Here is a 17,670-nt window from a genome sequence, read left to right as displayed (position 1 = left end):
TGAGATACCACCTTACCCCTGTCAGCACGGCCATTACTGAAAAGTCAAAAAATACATGTTGATGCAGATGGCAGTGAAAAGAGAATGCTTATATACTGTTCGTGGAAATGTAAACTAGTACAATCTCTACGGCAAAAAATATGGAAATTATTTGAAGAACTAAAAGTAGATCTACTATTCAATGCAGCAATCCCACTACTGGGTGTCTACCCCCCCCCCAAAGATGTTATTTTATAAAAAAGACACCTGTACCCAGAAGTTTATCACAGCACAGTTCACAATTGCAGATGTAGAATCAGCCTAAGTGTCCATCAGCAGATGAGTGGACAATAAAAAATGTGAGATACACATACCGCAGAATACTATCAGTCATAAAAAGGAATGAAATAATGTCTTTCACAGCAACTTGGATGGAACTGGAGACCATTATTCTAAGTGAAATATCTCAAGAATGGGAAAACAAACACCACCTGTTGTTCTCACTTATAAGTGGGAACTAAATGAGGGGTATATAAAGGTGTAATGGACACGGAGAAGTAAGAAAGGTGGAGGGTGGGAGGGAGTAAGGGACACAAATCTACCTTTTAGGTACAATGGATGGTGATGGGTACATTGAGGGCTCTGACTTCAGTATGACACAATCCATCCATGTAACAAAAAGTCCTTATAGTCCCTACATTTTTAAAAAATAAAAAAAAATAAGAAGTTCTAATCACAAATATTAGGATTAGTTCTAATAAGTTCTAATCACAAATATTAGGCCTAATCTGATTTGTAGAGGCCTTTGGCTATATCCTTCTCTGACGTAATGTATATCAGTTATCAGTCATTGCATAACAACTATCACAAATTTAGTTCACTAAAACAAATCAATCTTTTATTTTGCTCAAAAATTGCAATTTTGGAAGGGCTTGGCAGAGCATCTCATCTTCCCTCATGTGGCAGCTGGGGTAGCCTGTGGACTATCACGCAGCTAATCACCACCTAGCAGTTGACGGGGATCTGTTGGGGCCTCAGCTCAGGCCTCTACTGCAGCACCCCTACACATGGCCTTTGCTTATGGCTCTGCTTTCCACAGCACGGTATTTGGTTCCAAAAGAACAAGGCAGAAGTGAAAGTATTTTTTATGACTTAGCCAAGGAAGTTATGTAGTATCACTTCTCCCTAACTCTGTTGATTGAGACAGTCCAAAACAGCTACCAAGGGATACAGCCTTTATCACAAAATGGGAGAAATGAGCGTATGATACTAAGATGGGGACGTGGAATGGAATGCACTGTGGGGGCCATCTTTTGGAGGTGTGATCTGCCACACCAGCTCAGAAGTGAGAGGCATAAAACAACAATTTATTACTTTTCCCAATTTTATAGGTCCATCTTTTAGTCTTGCTTGGGTTCAGTCATTTGACTGCAGGCTGATCACAAGCCAGCTGGAAGGGCTGGGCTTCTCTCCAGGTTCCCTCGCAGGACAGCAGTCTCAAGGAGCACTCTAAAGGGGAAAGACAGAAGCTGCAAGGCTTCTTGAGGGAAAGGCCCCAGAACTCACCATGCATCATTCCTGTCTCATTCTAGGGACTGAAGCAAGATACAAGGAGCGCTCAGTAGCAAGGAAGTTGGAAACAGAGGATGCAAATAGAGGATGCGTCTCTTCCAATCAGTGACATATTACCTTGTGCCACAATCGTTTACATTCAGTCCACATATGGAATATGCTCACCTCCCTGATAAGTCTCACACCATTACGGCGTTAGATTCTGGTCTGAACTGCAAAGTTTTATCATCAAAATCACATGCAGGCATGGATGAGGCTCCCCGTGTGTGGTCTTCAAGTTCTTCTATAGTGGGGCTCCTGTTAATCTAGAATCCTGTGAACTAAGAGAAGTGATCTTCCTTCTCACTCTCCACCTCCACCCAACCTACAATGTTGGGCTCAGGATAATCCCGAAGGACACTTCAACTCAAAAAGGGAAGTTATTAAGGACGTGTGGCCATTATTGGTTCACAGCAAACCAAAAATGTTGCCAGACACATTTGCCAGTTTCCTTTACTCTAGGGTCAAGGAACATTCTTTAGTTAGAACCCATTTTCATTTCCTTTGAATGAAATGTACCCTTTTGTATAATGGTAGCAAAATTGTATTAATATAAGAGCTAATCCTGTAATAAATTCCATGTGCTATATTACTCACTGTGGTTTTGTTTTTCTGATGAAACTCTGACTAAGACCAATTAAAAGCAGCTGACCCCATCAGACCCCGGATTTTCATTAGTGGCATTACTCACTGCAGATTTTGGATCTTAGATCTGTGGATGATCCCTATAGGGTCAGGAATGGATCAGCAGCCACGAGGGGGATTTGGATGTAAGGAATTCCAGGAGACACAAACAAATTTGTATCCTTAAAAAAGCAACCATTTTCTCTCCAGTTGGACCTGAGTTAGAAGACCTGTGGGTCTGGTACTTGTAGCCATAGCAACAAAGTTTCTAATTATGCTTTGGATCAAATTAAACTTTGAACACTCCAGAGGGAGGACGCAGATCTTGATCCAATTAAAATAACAATGGCATTTTAGGGAAAGGGCCTAAGTATTACACTCGTAAGGTGGTGGGCAAGGCAAACACTAGTCCTCCACTATGCCAAGGGATGGCCATGTCAACTGACACCAGCGGGAGCCTCACTAAAGTGAAACAAATCTGAAAGGACTTACAGTGGAGATACAAAGACCACTTGTGTGTTGAGGATAGCAATGGCACCATGGCCTGCAGTGAGGTTCAACACTAGGCTCGCCTTCTGTCCCACCTTCCATCATAGAAGGAGCTGGCACAATATGTTTAGTTCCAGGCATTTTTAATGCAAACATTACAAGATACTACGTGATCGTTGGGCTGTACCTAATGGGCTGACCATATGGTTGAGTCATTGAAAATAAAATGCCTACATATTTAATGTCAAATCAGTTTGGGAAAATGACCTATCAAAAGCACTGGCAATATATATAGATACCAAGCTGATGAAGGAGAGGCTTATAAATGGGATAATGACATAGTGTCCTAATCTGAACTATAAACCTGTAAAAAGGAAAACTTGGAGAACAGGAATTATTTCCATCGTGGAATCCTTTCATGCAAGTGTTAGGCAGGTGGACTCACACAATATTCTGAGAGTCGGATACCACTGGTATATATAACTGAAATAATAAGATATAGGATCTGAATTAGTGAAAGCCAAATCAAATCCCAGGGGACCACTTCTGAGGTAACACAGCATTTGAGGTACATAGGACTTCTGATGAAAAGTAACAACAAATAGGATTGACTTACTGCCCCACCCTTGGATTCAGGGCTCTGAGCTGCATTTGCTTTGCGATAAAAAGGGTAGAAGAAGTATATGAACTATCTGCAACCCCTGAGACTGTGTTGTCCTGACCAGGATTTTTTTTTAACCATGAAATCTGTTCAACAACAAACAAGTAGCATAGGTATTCAATGGAATTTTTATTTTCCTTATAGTTGACTATGGAATAATGAAATGATGGAATGTTCTATTCTAAAAGCTGAATAAAATACCTGGAGCCTAATTGATCTGAAATGGGCAAAATAGTCAAACCAGTGGATTAGGGAGGGTACTACAACTCCTGGGAGATGTAATGTTTCTACACTTTATGTGCATATTATTAGAGGATGAATTGTGTCTGCCACCACCCAAAATATATATGTGTTGAACTCTTTTTTTTTTTTTTGAGACGGAGCCTCAAGCTGTCACCCTGGATAGAGTGCTGTAGCATCACAGCTCACAGCAACCTCAAACTCCTGGGCTCAAGTGATTCTCCTGCCTCTGCCTCCCAAGTAGCTGGGACTACAGGTGCCCACCTCAAGGCCTGGCTATTTTTTGGTTGTTTGGCGGGCCTGGGCTGGATTCAAACCCGCCAGCTCAGGTGTATGTGGCTTGTGCCTTAGCCGCTTGAGCCACAGGCGCCGAGCCTATGTGTTGAACTCTTAATCCCCAGTACCTCAGAGTGTGAACATATTCGAAATATGTTATTATTATTATTTTTTTTTTTTGCAGTTTTTGGCTGGGGCTGGGTTTGAACCTGCCACCTCTGGCATATGGGGCTGGTGCCCTACTCCTTTGAGCCACAGGTGCCGCCCTGGAAATAGGTTCTTGACAGAGGTAATCAGGTTAAAATGAGGTTACCAGGGGAGGCCTGAATCCAAAGACTGGTATCCTCCTTTCAAGAAAGGGAAATTTGGACAGAGAGACAGATATGCAGAGGAAGAGAATGTGAAGATAAACAGGGCGAAGAATGCCATGGTACTAGAAGGCTGCACATAAAGGCCAAGGAATGCCAAGGATTGCCAGCAAACACCGGAGGCTAGGAAGAGGCAAGGACGGTCTAGCCCTGGCAAGTTTCAGAGGGAGTATGGCCCTTCTGATACCGTGAGTCTGGACTTCTAGCCTACATAACTAGAGACAATACATTTCTTTTGTTTATAGAATCGTTTTGGTGCTTTGCAACCCTAGAAAATGAATACAAATGTGTTTCATACATGTGTGAACTTGGAGCACTACACAGGTCCCATTCACTCAATCCCCCTCTCCACAAATAAATTACAGCAATCCACACCAGGGCTACAGCATGCAGGTCTGGAGCCCTGTTGCCCTGCTCTGTTCCACTGCACAGAGTGCCCTGTTTGTTCCCATTGCAAGGCCTGCCAGACTGATCACTGGGACACGGTGCCTGCAGCCTCAGTGAGTTTTTAATGCAAAGTGATCGGTCCCTTCTTCTTTGAAGACTTTCTACCCCAATCTCTCTACCTTCTCTTTAAGGCCAATTACGGTAAGATCTGCCTCTTTGAGACTGTTTTCCAGATCTCGTAGGCATGCTTCTTTCTTTTTTTTCTCTCTTCTCACTGTGTATTTTCAAATAGCTTGCTGTCAGGCTCACTAATGATTTCTTCTGCTTGATCAATTCTGTTGTTGGGAGATTCTAGTGCATTTCTCAGTTTGTCAGTTGAATTTTTCAGCTCCAGAATTTCTGCTTGATTTATTTTTGTTTTTTCATTTTTTGTTAAGTTTCTATGTTCAGCTTCTGAATTCCTTCTTTGGGTTGTCTTGAAGTTCATCGAATTTCAGGATTGCTATTTTGAATTCTTTGTCTGAAAGGTCACATTTCTCCATCACTCTGGGATTGGAGTAACTATTGCCTTGTGATCTCTGATGTTTAATCAAAGGTTAAGGACTCATTAGTCTGCAGGTGGTGACTCCTGCCAGGCCTAGGTCTTTTCATTCCCTTTAGGGCAGCATGTTTCCTTCTGGCCCAGAGTGGGTATAGAAATACCATCCAGGAACTAAGGCCTGGAGTCAGAGGTTTCAGGAATTTGCCTGGCTCTGTTCTTCCTACAGCTGAGCTGGTTCCCAGGTTGCAAAACAAAGACCTCTGAACTCTTCCCCTTTCCTTTCCTTAAGTGGTAGAAGATTCTCACTGAGCTGTACTGCCTGGAATTTGGTGAGAGGTGACACAGGCATTGGCTTAGATACCACCACCGGGGTCTCACTGGGTCATGTGCAACTGAAGACCACTGGCTTTGACCCAGCACAGCTGCACAGCTACAGGGATTGTCTGACGACTGGGGCCTTTGTGGCATGACTGCCTTATGAATTTATTTCAGGCTTCAGGCTGTTTTTTTGTCAGTTGGTTGTAGGGCTAGCTGGAACTTGGGATTCAGGGTGGAGGATTTCCTGCCAGCTGGGCTAATCTAAAAGCTTCTTCTATGATCACAAGCAAAGTCCTGCCCTGTGCTGTGTTCCCGACAGGTGGCCCTGAGTTCCAGTGCAAAGCATAATCACTTTGCTTTCCCTCCCCTGGGCACACAGATTCACTTTCCACTTGGTGTGCTGGTACTGTATGCCTGGGGAATATGCAGGGTCGGAACATACGGGAGTGTAGGCAACACAAGATTGTCGGTGGCACCTGTGGCTCAAAGGAGTAGGGCACCAGCCCCATATGCCAGAGGTGTTGGGTTCAAACCCAGTCCCGGCCAAAAACTGCAAAAAAAAAAAAGATTGTATTTTCTGCCCTTTTCTGTGCCTTTTTCCTTGTTACAAAGCTAAAATGTGGTACTGCGATCACTCACCTGATTTTCGGTTCTTCTGAAGGTGCTTCCCTGGGGGATAGTTGTTGAATTTGGTGTTCACACGGAAGGATTATTGTTGGAGGTTTCTATTTGACCAGATTATCTTGCTCTGCCCCTATACTCTGTTCTTGTACCTTTTTAAAAGTAGGTTTTAAATCAGAAAACTTACCAGCCAAATGTTGGTGTTCTGATGTTTATCTTCTATATTCTTTTTAAAATTTAATGTACGTTAGTTTTCTCTACCTTCTCAGAGGGATTCTCAAATATTTCTTCTATATTGCTGATTTTTTTCAGTATTATTCTTTATCCCTCTCTATTTTAGGTAAATCCTAATCCCAAATAGTAGGGAGGTTCTGCTGTACTCCAAAGAGAACACAATGAAGCCTGATGCATTATCGTTTCAATTTTGTATCCTTTTAGGTACCTGGTAGAACATCGTGATGGTTAATTTTAGGTGTCAGTTTACCTGGATTAAAGAGTACTTAGATAACTGGTTAAAGCATTATTTTTCATGTGTCTGCGAGGGAATTTCTGGAGATTGGGATGGGACTTTGTGGACTCAGTGGGGGGAAGATTTACCTCAATGTAAGCAGGTACTACCATTCAATCAGCTGAGGGCTCATATAGAAGTAGGCAGATTTTTTTTCTTCTGGAAAAGGCAAATTCGCTCTCTCTCCAGTTACTGGAACACCCTATTCTGCCCTTGGACATGAGAAATCCAGGTTCTCTGGTCTTCAGACTCCAGGACTTGTAGCAGTACCCACCCAGTTTCTCAGGCTTTCAGCTTCAGACTAAGAGTTACACCATTAGTGTCCGTGGTTCTAGGGACTCCAGAGTTGTACAGCTATACTACTCTAGTATGTAGATGGCCTATCATGGAACTTCTCAGATTCTGTAATTATATAAGGCAATTGACCTAGTAAATTTCCTCTCATTCATCTGTCTATCTCCCCTCCTTCCTCCCTCCCTCCTATTGCCTTTCTTTGGAGCAACTTAATATATATATGGGATTTTAGATGTATTTTCCAAATTTCCACTAAACTAGCAACAAACACACAAAATAACAGTTAACATCACCAAAACCTCAGTGTATCCTCAATTACAGAATTTGGGACAATTCACCAGTAACCAGGATAGCTGGTTAGATTTAGAAAAACCTCTGGGTACCACTTGGGTTTATATTTCTCCCTTTGTTTCATGACGTAAAATATACAGGGTCTGTAACATCCTGATGCCCAGGTAACTAGTAAAAATTAATCTTGGAAGAAGAAACAAAGATTCTGAAAGTAGACCTTCAGTGGGTCCCAAGAAAACATTCTTTTTTTGGGCACCTTCCAACAATTTGGCCTAGTTTTTGAGTTTTAATGCCGGGGTATTCCTAGTGGCATAGGGTAAGCTGGCCCTGCCTGCAGGCCAGCTGCCAGCTTTGTGACCATTGGTTCTTATAATAGTAGCAGGTTATTTTGTATATCTCCTCTCTTATTACTGAAATCTCTCTAAAGTCATGTACAGCTTCAGTTCTGTTGTGCTGTGCAGAAATAAGCAACAGGTATGCCATACTCATGGAAGACAATGAGAAAGAGGAGAGCAGTGTCCTCTTCTCCGAGTCCAGAGTAGATGTAGTAGTGGTTCTCCCTGGGATAGGTGGCAGATTTCCCGAAGATTACCAACACGGAGAAAGCCATATGGGGGTAATAGCAGGAACCAGAACATGAGAAACCTATTCCTGGCCCCATGTGAGAAACCACTACAGCAAACTCTCAAAGAGCAAAGAACACTCGAAGAGAAATAATTTCTAGTTATAAAACATGGCTTGAAGCCATGGCAATTTACTTATTAAAGGAAATGTGATCTTAATTTATAGTTGCAATCTGGATAGGCCAGGATATTTGACTTAAAGTATAAATAGTATTCCTAAAAGTGCCAAGGACAAAAGCTTTTGTTCTCATAAATATATAGTAATTTTTAGATATTATTCCTTATTGATTTCTGTAACAAAACTTTCCTTCATAAGTAATATAATGGTAAGCTGACCAGAAAACCTACATTTCCAAATTTGTAAAGTCCTAAAATAGAAAAAAATATATACGGAGAGTGAGCATGTGCATGCAGACGAGCACAGCCCCATGAGTGCTGTGAATCTGGGGGGATATTCTTCTTAAAGCAGTTTGTAACACTTGGGAGAAGTTAAAGCTACAGAATGTTTATTTTCCTATTAATGTCACTTGTGTATATTTACACTGTGCATATGATAAATAATAAAGTAAGATACTTAGTATTGAGATTGCTGAATTGGAACCAGGAGACATGGCAATGTCACTGACTAAATATATAAGCACAGGCAAATCATGTAACCCTTCTTGGCTACAGTTTTTTCTTTTTTTTTTTTTTTTGTAGAGACAGAGTCTCACTGTACCGCCCTCGGGTAGAGTGCCGTGGTGTCACACGGCTCACAGCAACCTCTAACTCTTGGGCTTACGCGATTCTCTTGCCTCAGCCTCCCGAGTAGCTGGGACTACAGGCGCCTGCCACAATGTCCGGCTATTTTTTTGTTGCAGTTTGGCCGGGGCTGGGTCTGAACCCGCCACCCTCGGCATATGGGGCCGGCGCCCTACTCACTGAGCCACAGGCACCGCCTGGCTACAGTTTTTTCAATTGCAAAAGTGAGAGTTCTTGTAAGGCCCTTTTCAGTTTTAATATTTCATGGTTAAAGTATGAACTAAGACAAATACATACACATTTTCCAAAAGATCAGTTCTGGTAAAGACACAAACTGTATCTCTAAGGAACATGATATACTTCCTGACACATAGCAGGTAGTTAAGAGAATATCTGTTGACCATATTTAAATTTTTTATGAGATTGGTTTCCCAAATAAGTACATAGACTAAGTTATTTCAGAGGCTCTTTCCTTCTCTATTATTTTTTTGCAGTTTTTGGCTGGGGCTGGTTTGAACCCGCCACCTCCGGCATATGGGGCTGGCACCCTACTCCGTTGAGCCACAGGCATCACCCTATTATTTTATTTTTTAAATATAAGTTAAGCTAAATAAATAGTATAGTTAGATCAATGAAGTTAAGCTAAATAGTGTAGTTAGATCAATGGCATTTTAAATTCAAGGACAGAAATCTTGTCTTTGATCTGTGCATTCCCTTTGAAGCCTCATATTTCTTTCCATAGCAGCTGATCAAGGGACATCTCTGATTATGGTTATTTATTTTATTTGCTTAGTTTTTCAAGTATGTTTTTTGATATTACAGCATTGAGTTATTTTCAAAAACTCCTTTTAAACCATAATGTCTATTTCTTGCTACCTAAATATATGATATAAAAACAAGTGAACAAATGGGAAATGAATACCCGAGTGAAATATTCTGTTCCTTACTTTTCCTTGATGAAGCTTTAGTTTTTCCATACTTTAGATACTAAATTTCATTAAGAATAAAATTGAAAGCACAATTCTAATCCTCTATTACTTATACGAGTTGTCCCAGATTTTCTATATTACAATTAGAAAGCCATGAATTCACATTGCTTAAGAGTCTACACTCATAAATAACTTAACTTATGGCGTATGGTCCACTGTTAATTGACAATTTGTAGTTAGTGACTTTGGGAAGGAAACTTTCAGGCATGTGGTATGGGATAAAAAGGCGATGTTCTTTATACAGTTTTTTTTTTTTTTTTTTGAGAGACAGAGTCTTACTTTGTCATCCTCTTGCCTCAGCCTCCTGAGTAGCTGGGACTACAGGTGCCCGCCACAATGCCCGGCTATTTTTAGAGATGAGGTCTTGCTCTGGCTCAGGCTGGTCTCAAACCTGTGGGTTCAGGCAATCCACTCACCGTGGCCTTGATTTTAAAGGCAAAACATATCCCATGAAAAATTCAAGAATTAACAAGCAAGAAAAAAGGGCAAGAAAACATAAAAGTTATGCGCACCCTACATACACAAGTAACTCCTAATGAAACTCATTAAATACAAACACAGGACTTTCATTCATTTGCATTTTACGTTTAATAGAAATTAGTCACTTAATGTACATAATGTAGTGTTTGTTTTCCAGTCTAGTAGTTTTCAACATTCACTTTGAGTCTAATGGGAAATGTTATTCAGCATCAAGATGTGATTGGATGAGTGAACAGTGTCACCATGGATTGTACTTAACAGAAGACAGAGAGGTTGGAATTAATCTGTGGCTACAACATGGAAAAATAAAAGAAACACAGACCCACAATAGTATCAACATGCATTATTAGGCCAAGATTCAAAGTTAACCCAACCCACACAGATTTATTCTAAACTGAGCATACTCATGGAAAGGGATGACTTTATCTAGATCCATAGCTATAGTAGTAAGGTTCATCAGGACGGAATCCATAAGCTGTGGCAGGGCGTCCAAGAATGCCAACTGGTTGGCCAAAGCCATCCATTCCAAGGCTGAAAAGAGAAAAAGGAACAACAAGCTATAATCTTCATTATACATCCAACAAGACAGGTCAAGTAAGAGGCCTAGAATTTTCTACCTCCAAGATTCTCTTCCTAACAGTGGTAGTGACTTATGTGGATATCATTAATGTCTTCTTTTTTTCTTCTTCAGGCTAATACAGCCATTAAAAATGTACATAATAAAATATTTATTTTTTAACTGCATTAAAAATGTCAGAAATATGTCAGTAGGTAATATTTTTAAAAAAGAAGCAGATCAGAAAATTGTTAACCAATTATTTATAGATGGCTCTTAAGCTAAAATATGAAAATATTGTACATCTAGCAATTATCAGTAATATATTGCTAGGGAATGATAAAACTATAATAAAATGAATTTTGCTATTATTATTAAGATCTCTTTCATATGAAGATATAGGACTAATCCACTATTAGTTAGGGCATGAAATTTGAATTTAGGAGTGAATTCTCACACAGGGCCAAATCATACCAAAAACCTATGATTAAGAACAAGACAAGGCATTCTACAAAGTTGAAAATTAGCTTGATTTGATCTGCAAATCCTTCTTCTGAATCCTCAATACAAAAATTTACTACATAGTATACATTTCTTGTGTGACAGCAAGACAATTATAAATTCTGCTTCAACTTTTTATATAGAAATAACAGAAGCCCAGAGATAACTTCAGAGTTGTACAGATAGCTTGAAGCATAGATAAACTTTATGATTATTTAAAAATATTATTCTTTGGTCTTTTACTAAATGAGGAAAATCTGTTCTCCAAAGTCCTTTTTAAGGACCAGGGAAATATGAACACTTAGAAAAATGACAAAATATTTATTTTTCCAGGCAAATATGGCAGCTACAACATGCTCATGCATAGCGCATGCAGTGAATGCTTGTAAGTTTAATTTCCAATCAAAGGAAACCATTTATAATGCAGAAATGTAAACTTTGCAAAATTATATTTAAATAATTTAAAATTATTTGAGATTGTACTAGATGAGTTTTCTTTGTCAACAAAATTTCAGTATGACTAAATAATATATTCACATAGGCACTAATTTCCTCTCAAAGTGAGAGTAAGTTGAAACACTTGCAAGTAACTATAAAATGTTAAGGTTTTTTTTTTTTTTTGCAGTTTTGGCCAGGGCTGGGTTTGAACCAGCCACCTCTGGCATATGGGGCCAGCGCCCTGCTCCTTTGAGCCACAGGCACCACCCATATTAAGGTTTTAAATAATGCGTACATGTAGTGAATCAATAGAGAACTAAAAAGTAAATGTAAAGAACCAAAATACATATTGTTCATATAAATCTACCCTTCAGGAAAATGGAATTTCTGAAATACACGTGTTAAGTTTCAGGTCAGCGTTTAAACTAAGTGATGATGGACAAATCAATCTTTTGGGGCTCTATGTCAAAAACCCCGTTATAGTTTCTCTAGGTTGGTTGAAATTTTTGTCTGCATTTTATTTTGAAATGGTAAAAATAAAAATACCTCTTCTTCCTTTGGTTCTATGGGAGAGAGGTAAAATTTTGTGATGACAAGCAATATTATTTTAGAAGTAACTTCAACGATGTTTCAAAATTTAATGGAGTCAGTGAACTAAGACAGTGAACCTGTATTAGTTTAAAATTTGAGAGAAAATTGTTGAAAACTTTTCTCCTGAAGCAGTAGTAAGGTTAATGAAATACTCAAGTATTTAAAAACTCTCAGTGGTATGTGCTGACTATTTAGCTTGTGATTCCAACTTATTCATTCTTCAACTTTCTACTTATTATCTTGTTTTAACCATTACTGTACATTTTTTGTCTTTTGAGACAGTCTTGCTCTGCTGCCTTGACTGGAATGCAGTGGTATCATCATGGCTCACTGTACCCTCAAACTCCTAGGCTCAACTGATTCTCCTGCCTCCGCCTCCAAGTAGCTGGGACTACAGTGCATGCCCAACTACTTTTTTATTTTTTGTGGAGATAGGGTTTCCTCTTGCCTTGGCGGGTCTCAAACTTACGGCCTCAAGCAACATCTAGTCTTGGCCTCCCATAGTGCTAGGATTATGGGCATGAGTCACCCTGCGCCCAGCCTCCTTACATTTTTTTTAATACCTCGTCTAAGGCTGAATGGCAGTAAACTTAGGTAAAACTCTAGTATTTTTTCCCTCATTTCGCAATTTAGGGGCTATGGTGACATCTCTTTCAATAATTTGGAAACAAGAGGCTCAGGGAATCAGTGAAGAAATATGCAAAGGCATTTAAAAAACAGAGTATCTCACACAGGACATGTCAGCAATATCACTGTAATTCTATCTGAAAGATGATCCTCAGAAGGGAATATGTCTGCCATGTTGAAACCAGATGTGCTTCTCAGCCACACTGTTGGTAGTAGCAACTCAAGCAATTATTTATTTGGTGATATGGTGACCTATGACACCATCAGGAATATCTGACCTTTTTAGTGGGGTTGTCCTCATTGAGGAAGGGGACTTCATAGATTCTCTGAGTCTGAGACCATTCTACGTTGAAACTGAGTAACTCTCTCTTTTTTTATTTTTATGACTAATAGGCAAATTTCTGATTGTTTTTCCATGTGATTTACCAAAATGGTGAAGAATTAACTCACACATTACCCAAAATTGCATGGTGGCTATACCTTTCATTGTAAATTACTAAATGGATACTATTTCTCCCCTTTTAACATGCACATTGCTGCTAAGAATCTGTACCCCCAAATCAGTGAGGGACCAACCCTTGAACACTGATGACTCTCAGTTTCTCAACCTGTAAGTCTCAGGACTTGAATAGTAGTCTTTAAGGTTGCTGTGATAAAGTTCTATTCATGCAGTCAACAGTTCACCCAGAGACACCATTTAATTCTTTGAACTTCCATGTGTATCATTTGGGAACAATTTCCAAAAGAGAAAATTTGAAACTAATGATCTTTTCTGGAATTATCTATCATATATCACAGATCAATCTGCTATCTAAATAAAAGGATATTTAAAGTATTATGATTAGTTTGAAGGGTACTTTCACATAGATCCTGGGTCCTTGTATATGATGGAAGATCCTATATCCATATAATTGAATTCACTCTGAAACAGAATATTCTGCTTCTTTAATCTCTCTTATTTGTTTTTTTCTAATGCAGTGGGGAAACTGGGCTTTCCGCAATGCTAAAACCTGGAGACAGATATTCTTTTGGAACATGTAGACTCTTAATTCTACTTTTGCCATTGGGATAAGGATGTAGCCTGGCTAATGGTGAGTCTTGTTCAAAACCAGGAGAGCCTAAGAATAAGTTTTCCTTTAAATAGAAGCAGGTAGATTCTTTATGTAAGTTCTTCTGGGAAGGGATAGAAACCATTAGTATAAAAGGCAACATCTCAGCAAAACTGTGCTTTCCTCATCCAGAAAGATGTGACTTAGACTAAGCAGTATCACACGCAGTACGTGCCCTCACCAGGGACTCAGAACCAAGGGAAACGAAGCGGTGATATGCTGCGTCTGCTCTTGCCCAGTGTGACCATTTTGCTTCAGATACGAGTGTGCATGCTCGACTATTCATACTGGAATTTAATCCAGTCCTTCATTGTGTGCATCTCTGTACGTGTACATTCTCTTTCTGCTACTCTTAACCCACATGAAAAGCTGTATGCTCCCCTAGATTACCATATGCCAATATTGCACTACCTTTTCTCTATAGGACTAGTCATTCAGTATCACTTAACCTTTATTCTTAATGTTTAGATAACTCCAAATTACCAAAATGTAGCATCTCTTCTTAAAAATACATATTCTGGTTCAAAGAAAATAGTTATTGTTTGTTGTGAGAAGACAACTAGGAATGTTAAGAGTAATGAATCTGCTGTTAAGTTTTATGTTCCAAGAATAGTGATTTTGGGTAGCTAGAAGGAAAATGACAAGTTATTTAAAAGTGAAAATTATATTTAAAATCGAACAACAAATACAAAATCTCATCTAGAGTTTGTTCTTAAACAAATTTAGCAATCTAATTAGCATTCAGCAAGTGGACATGACTGAATCTTCTCTATATTTTTAAGATGTCAAACAAAATTTTCTCAACATTTATTAGAATTCCAAAGAATTCTAAACTTGAGATGATTCAGGGCAGGAAAAAAAGAAATCTGCAAATGACAAGTGATGCTTCACATGCAGCACATTACAAGGGAACGGCAGCCGTTACAGAATCCTAGCTCTCAGGCTTTCAATTTCTGTACCAGAGTTGGCATTGCTGTAGAAAGGGGAAAAAACCACCTACCTCTGGCTGTTTTTGAGGCTTAATTAGTGCATATTTGTAAAGCACTTTGAAATCCTTGGATGAAAAGTGCTGCATAAGTGAAAAGTATCATTATTTTATTAAAATTAGAAAAAAGCAACACAGTCTTTTTCTTCTTTTAAACTCCTAAGTCAGCAATATGAATGCACAGTAACACATACATTAGTGATGCTACAAGAAAATAAATTTAAGTCAAATTCTGTTTTCACAGGCTCATAGAAATCTTTGACTTGGAAACATTCTTAGAAATAATCTCATCTACGAATCCATTCACAACATCCTTGATGGGGTCTGTCAGGCTCTTATCTTCATCTCCAGATATGGAGCAGTCAGCACTTTGTCCAGGCAGTTCATTCCATTTATGGATTTGCCAAACTGTTGGAAAGTTTTTTATTACACTGATCTGAAATCCAGATCAGTTAATCTTAGAAGTACCCTTGGAAACCACATGAAAAGTCTAATTCTGGGTGGCACCTGTGGCTGAGTAGGGTGCCGGCCCCACAAACCGAGGGTGGCGGGTTCAAACCCGGCCCCATCCAAACTGTAACCTCCCTACCCCCCAAAAGTCTAATTCTTCGATATGATGGCTTCACAACTTGTTAAGTCAATCTTCATGATACAGTTTTAAATCTTTACCATCTCATTTGCTCTCTACAATCACTTTGATTTTCTAGGGTTTATCTTCAAATGAAGAAGTTAAAATTAATGTAATACTTATGATGTGGTATGAAACCAGTACAGAATATAATGAAATCCTATCTTTTACCCTCTCATGAGGGCTAAACTGTATTGATATTAAGCAACAATTTTAAGGAGTTGTTATCACAAAGTGGGCTAACATTGAGTGCATATGTATATGTACAATTGTGTGTAACAAACACACAAAAATTTCGCTTACAACTACCATGCTCAATATCATCTTTTTAGTTTGAGTCTATTCTTTAGGAATTCTATTCTTAAAAGGTCAAAATCCTTTATGACGATGTATTTATAAATTGGTAACAGTGATTCTTAATAACTAACCATTCTTTGTGATCCATAAGATAATACTGAATGTTGGAAATCCTTTGGAACTGTTGAGTGAAAGGACTTACCATAAGCTAACTTTCATGAGAGGAAACTTTTCAGGATATTATATGACTATAGAAGATGATTTCTTAATAACTTTCTGGAACACTTCATTTCTTTTTATCAATTACTCTAATATATTGATCACAGAGTCAAAATCAGTAATATTTTTCTTCCTTTGTAAGTATGTAATAGATTGATCATCAGAGTAATTTTAGCTTAAGTATAATTTGTTATAGGGAATTTAGGTCTATTTTAACACTGATTCTTGTACATTGTCTGTCCGTCCATTGATGCATCCAAATAGTATAAATATTTATTGAGTGCCTATGATGTATTAAGTAATGTGTTAGAAGCCAATGTAAAAAACAACACAAAACAAAACATGGTGCTAGTAAGGCAATAATAAATAAGACATGTGTCCTGACTATAAGGATTGGTGGCAACTAACATGGAACATAATCTGATGTTGTATTATCCTAGTATATGGACAAACTGCTACAGAACAATCTTGGAGGCCAGAAAGTCTTTGCAGAAAATACCTTCAATTAATGCATCTGTCACTTCCTAATGTTGTATTTTCTTATTGTCTTTCTCTCCTATTAGAATGTAACTGTCATATTCATTGCTATATCCCTACTATCTAGCACTGTATCTGACATGGAGTGGGCATTCAAAAGTATCTGAAAGTGGCCTAACCTTCAGCTCAGCTGCTAGCGCCATGTTCTCTCTAGGACTGGCATTGCAGGGCTTTGGGTCTGGGCTGTGCAGCCAGCTGTAATGGGTTGAAGTTCGAAATATGGCAACTTTGGAAGATATTACCAGGTGACTAAAGTCCATCAAAAACATCCAGAAAATTACCACGTCTATGAAAACGGTAGCAGCAGCAAAATATGCCCAGACTGAGAGGGAATTAAAACTGCCTTGAGTATATGGAGTAGGATCTTTGGTTCTGTATGAAAAAGCTGATATTAAGGTGCCTGGAGACAAGAAAAAGCTCCTCTGTATTGGTGTATCCTCAGATTGAGGACTTTGTGGTGCTATCCATTCCTCAGTTGCCATGCAGATGAAAAATGATGTGGCTGCACTCACAGTGGCCAGGAAAGAAGTTATGGTTGATGGAATTGGTAATAAAGTCAGGGGCATACTTCATAGGACTCATTCCAACCAATTTCTGGTGCCATTCAAAGAAATGGGAAGAAAGCCCCCTACTTTTGGGGATGTGTCAGTCATTGCCCTTGAGTTATTAAATTTGGATGTGTGTTTGATAAGGTTCTGTCATCTTTAATGATGGCTCAGGTCTGTCATCTCCTATAAGAGAGAAGAGAAGTCCATCGTCTCCCTTAATTCACTGCAAGTGCTGAGAGCGTGAGTATCTACAATGATATTGATGCTGATGTGCTGCAGAATTACCAAGAGTACAACCTGCCAACATCATCTACTACTCTCTGAAGGAGGCTACCACCAGTGAGCAGAGTGCAAGGATGATGACCATGGACAATGCCAGCAAGAATGTTTCTGAGATGATTGACAAACTGACTTTGACATTCAACCGCACCCACCAGGCTGTCATCACAAAAGAGTTGATTGAACTTTTCTCCAGTGCTGTAGCTCTGGATTAATGAAAATCAAGTTCTGTCCTCAGACAAGAGGTAAAGGAAGAAAAGTCAGCCAGCTGATTTTCTTGTTAGCTTACTGTTGTCTTGGAAGAAGCTGTTGCT

The 17,670-nt window shown here is 39.1% G+C and overlaps 1 protein-coding gene and 1 pseudogene across 4 annotated transcripts in view; one reads left to right on the top strand and one right to left on the bottom strand.

Annotated features, from left to right (window-relative positions):
• Positions 1-10,130: 10,130 nt before the first annotated feature.
• Positions 10,131-17,670, bottom strand: part of KIFAP3 (kinesin associated protein 3) — a 157,231-nt gene continuing 149,691 nt past the window's right edge. For 2 of the 4 annotated variants that reach the window (XM_053606016.1, XM_053606017.1), the window contains 2 exons: positions 14,864-14,932; positions 10,493-10,572 (listed from right to left, as the gene is read on the bottom strand). In XM_053606016.1, coding sequence (XP_053461991.1) covers positions 14,887-14,932 — 46 coding nt within the window. In that variant the 3' untranslated portion in view covers positions 10,493-10,572; positions 14,864-14,886. Of the gene's footprint in view, positions 10,573-14,863; positions 14,933-17,670 lie in introns of all 4 variants that reach the window. The other 2 variants (XM_053606013.1, XM_053606014.1) reach the window with 1 other exon arrangement.
• On the top strand, positions 14,943-17,670 carry LOC128596335 (ATP synthase subunit gamma, mitochondrial-like; annotated as a pseudogene).

The sequence above is a fragment of the Nycticebus coucang genome, chromosome 10 (assembly GCF_027406575.1).
Source record: "Nycticebus coucang isolate mNycCou1 chromosome 10, mNycCou1.pri, whole genome shotgun sequence".
NCBI classification, from domain to species: domain Eukaryota; kingdom Metazoa; phylum Chordata; class Mammalia; order Primates; family Lorisidae; genus Nycticebus; species Nycticebus coucang.
Note: the sequence above shows the minus strand (reverse complement) of the source record. Positions and strands in the feature narration are given on the sequence as shown.